Raw genomic sequence first — 3828 nt, forward strand, 5'->3', positions numbered from 1 at the left:
CGTGAGCTGCCAAGAGCTGCCATGAGCGGCCATCCAGAAGCCGGCGACTAATCTGCCTCGCCCGGGAAGAGCACAATGATGGTGCCAACTTGGGCCAGTGAAACAACGTTCTCCACAACTAGACTGAAGAACAAAAATGACAGCAACTTGTCTGTTCCCCTTCCCCCAATTCCCCAGTGCTGTTTCCATCCCCCCAATTCCCCAATAAGAATCTTAAAAAAAAATTATTCGAGCCATAAATATATTTTACATAATCACCATTATGTGAATAATATCCTTTAAAAATTTTATAAATGAAACTATGATAGTTTTATTTTCACTTTCAATTTTACTTCAGAGCCACGTACCCAAAGAGCCGCATGTGGCTTGCGAGCTGCAGTTTGCCGACCCCTGGCGGCTCTTTCATCTCAAAAGATTGCCGACCCCTGATCTAGATCACTGGCAAGACCCCAAGGGCCACTTTGTCCTTCAGGAGGCCTGGTTCTTAGCCCTTTCCTTCCATTCCATGAGCTTCCCATTTCCCCCTCCACACAAGTTTAGCTTACATGACAGCCAAAAAGCTTAACTGAATTGGTGGGTGTTGCAGAGGCGAAGGCCTGCACCCAGGGGCACAGGGCTGGCAAGTGACAGAGCTGAGAAGGGAACCCAGAACCAGCTCCCTGTTCTAACTCCTGCAGGCACTCAGGCATCTGTCCAGATGGACCAGGCACCCACACTCACCCCCACGGCGGTCCCAAGATCCAAGTGTCCAGCCTGAACCCTCCTTGGAACCCTGAGCCCAATACCTTGTCCCTGGTAAACTGCAGGGGCCCTGGGAACCTGTTAGGGGCTAAGCCTCCCACTCCACAGCCCAGATCCTCCTGACCATCACCTTATAAAACAGCAAGATGAAGTTGATGGCAAATGCCAAGAAGAGAGCAAGGAATCGCAGGGTGTAAAAGTTCCGGGAGAGGTAGTTCTAAGATGAGAAGAGAAAGACAGAGAGATCATAGTCCACCCTTTTCCCTGGAGAATTCATTCCATCATTCACCCATAATCCAAGCACCAGGGTCCTCAATATCTGGTCCCACAACCTCCTATTGAGTGCTTACTGTATACCAAGTCCTGGGCTAAGAGCTTTATTTGCATGAACTTGTTTAATTCTCACAACCCATGAAGTGGGTACTGCTGAAACGCCCATCTTACAGATGAGGAAACTGAGGCTCAGGGAGGTGAGATGTTTTGCTCAAGGGCACATAGCCAAGAAGTAGCAGACCTGGGATTTGAAGCCAGACAGTCAAGCTCCAGAGTCCATGTTCCCAGCCACTCTGCTCTGCTGCTCCCCGTGAGGTTACTCTGTCTGCTTTACCCCATGCAGAGCACATCTACTTCCATTTCTCCCTCTTTTTCACTTTCTCTCCATCCTTCATTCTTCCCATGAACCCTCAATGAACCACCTTATGTCCAACATGTTTCCCTCAGCCCCTTGTGTCAGGTTGGGCCTGGAGAGGAGATAGGACAGGCAGAGCCCTGGGCCCTGCCCTCCCTTCTTACTGGCCTGGATGAGTTGTTCCCCCAACAGGAATAGCTTGGGGCTGGTGTGGTGACTCCGACCTAAAGGCTGACAGCCAAGAAACAGGCCATAGCGGGAGGAACAGAGCTGTGGCCTCAATGGGACTTAGCTCTGGAGAGGATGGGGGTGGAAAGCTTGGGCAGGTGGTTGCTGAGAAGCAAAGGTGTGGAGGCTCAAATAAGGACAATGAGCTGGGGGAGGCTGAGGAGTCACGTGGGACCACTTAAAAATGCTGCCCTGTGCCCAGGTCCTGGCTCTGTCTGGGGACATCTCTGCTCTCTCCGCAGCCTGGTACACGTGAGCTCAAGAATGGGGTGGGGAGAAGAGGTGGTGTGAAGAGTTTCAGCATGCCCTTGCTGGGTCCTCACCAGGAACTTCACCCTTTGCACTTCCAGCTCTCCCCAGAATTCCAGGCCCCCGCCTCCGGCTTCTTCCTTCTTTGGAGGGGGTGGAGGAGGTGCTGTCTTCTGGGGGGGCTCTGGTGGGGGCTCAGGGGCTTCTTCCTTCTCCCCATTCTCGGCACTACAGGGCAGGACAGAGAGTGAGGGGGTGTCTGGGCAATTCGTTCATTCATTCAAAGCCATGCACTGGTGGCCCACCCCATGCCTCGCCCAGGTGTGGATGGTGCCGGAGACATAGTGATGAGCCAAATTCAGGCCCTGTCCTCATGGGACTCCAGTCCAATGGGGTACAGACCCATCACCATGCTGTAGCAGCCCAGTTCAGTCAGGGCTGGCATGAGGGAAGCTCAGGGGGTTATGGGAGCCCAGAGGAGACACCTCTTCAACTTAGGAGGGTGGTGTCAAGGTGCGCTTCCTGGAGAAGGAGACATATGAGCCAAAATGGGGAAGATGAGGGCGACTGAGATGAAGCATGGGTAAGGTGTTCTGGGTGGAGGGGACAGCTGTGCAAAGGCTTGGGGGTCCGAGAGGAGCCCTCATTTCTCTCCTCCCTTTCACACAGCCCTTCCTCTGGGCCTGAGCTGGGTGACGCTGAGGACACAGCCTCCTGGCTTGGGTTCCCAGTCCAGGAGGGAAACAGTGATAGGGGCTGGACCCCTCGGCCCCAAGGCCACTCACTCTGCTTTCTCAGGCTCTGGCTCCGGCTCTGGTTCTGGAGGCAGCTCCTCTTCCTCTCCACCCACCTGTGGAGTAAGCATCAGGGCAGAACCCCAACCCCAGCGCCACTCAGTGCTGACCTGCCTTCTTCTCTTTGTGTCTATCCAGTCTTTTCCCCTGGGCCATCCGAGTTTTCCTCTCCCCCCACCAGAAGGAAGAGGGATTACGACTCTCACTTTACAGGGGAGAAGCTGAGGCTCGGGGAGGGGCACCTTGCCCACGCACTGTGCAGGGTCAGGCTGACTGCAAGTGGAGCTCTTTTCTCCTAGGCTTCCTATCCCCTTGACAACAGCACCCCATGGCGCCATGGGCCCAAGCATGCTGTAGGGGCCTTGGTCAGGCGGGAGACCTAATTTCCCACAACCATCTATCTCTGAGGGTCTTTCCCCGTGTCTCTGACCCTACCTCGGACCTGTTTAGTTCCTGGTCCTGTTTCTCCTCTAATTGGGCCTGAGGTTCTCTCCCTCTCTGTGACTCGGTATCTTTTCCTTTGTCTCTCTAGGAACACCACCTTCCCCCCACCCCAAGCCTCTCTCCAGGTCTCCATCTCTGAGTTCATTTCTCTGTCCATGTCTCTGACTCTCTGAGCGTCCCTCTGTCTGTCTGTGTGCGTCCGTCGCTCTCAGGCTCGTTCCCGTTTCTCTCTCTGTGTGTCCCTATCTCTTAGTCTCCCTCTTCCCTCTCGGTCCTCCTACCCCCAATCTCTCCCAAACCCCGAAGCCCCCGTCTGCCCTCTCACCCCCAGCTTCCTCTTGAGGATGGGGGAGCCCTCGGGCGTAGGCGGCTCCGCCGGCGTCGTGTCACCCATGTCCCCGAGGCCTCCCGGGACCCCTTCGGACCGGAAGAGGCCCCCATCGGACACTGCCACGGCCCGGTCAGCGCCTCCTGGCCCGGCCTCGTGCACCGCTGCCTCCTCATCGCCCGCTCCCTCGGCGGCGTCGCCCGCGCCCTCGCCTTCACCCTCGCCGTCCGCGTCGCCGCCAGGCCCGGCCGGCTGCTCGCCGTGCACCTCGTCTCCCGTCGGGTCGGGCATGCCGGCCAGCAGCTCGGTCACCGTCACTTTCTTGGCCCCCTCCACGAGGCCGCCGCCGAACAGCGAGCCCCAGAGCAGGCGCAGCGCGCCCGCCGCCGCCCCCGCGCCCGCCGCCCCCGCGTGCG

General features: G+C 56.9%; 1 protein-coding gene across 1 annotated transcript in view; it reads right to left on the reverse strand.

Moving 5' to 3' along the window:
• Positions 1–3828, reverse strand: part of LOC109395341 (ryanodine receptor 1) — a 126143-nt gene that overhangs the window by 9409 nt on the left and 112906 nt on the right. The window contains exons 81-84 of the mRNA XM_019666253.1: positions 3410–3820; positions 2632–2696; positions 1921–2074; positions 872–958 (exon numbers count right to left, since the gene is read on the reverse strand). Of these exons, the coding sequence (XP_019521798.1) occupies positions 872–958; positions 1921–2074; positions 2632–2696; positions 3410–3820 (717 nt within the window). The remainder of the gene's footprint in view (positions 1–871; positions 959–1920; positions 2075–2631; positions 2697–3409; positions 3821–3828) is intronic.

The sequence above is a fragment of the Hipposideros armiger genome, unplaced genomic scaffold, assembly GCF_001890085.2.
Source record: "Hipposideros armiger isolate ML-2016 unplaced genomic scaffold, ASM189008v1 scaffold_466, whole genome shotgun sequence".
Taxonomy (NCBI): Eukaryota; Metazoa; Chordata; class Mammalia; order Chiroptera; family Hipposideridae; genus Hipposideros; species Hipposideros armiger.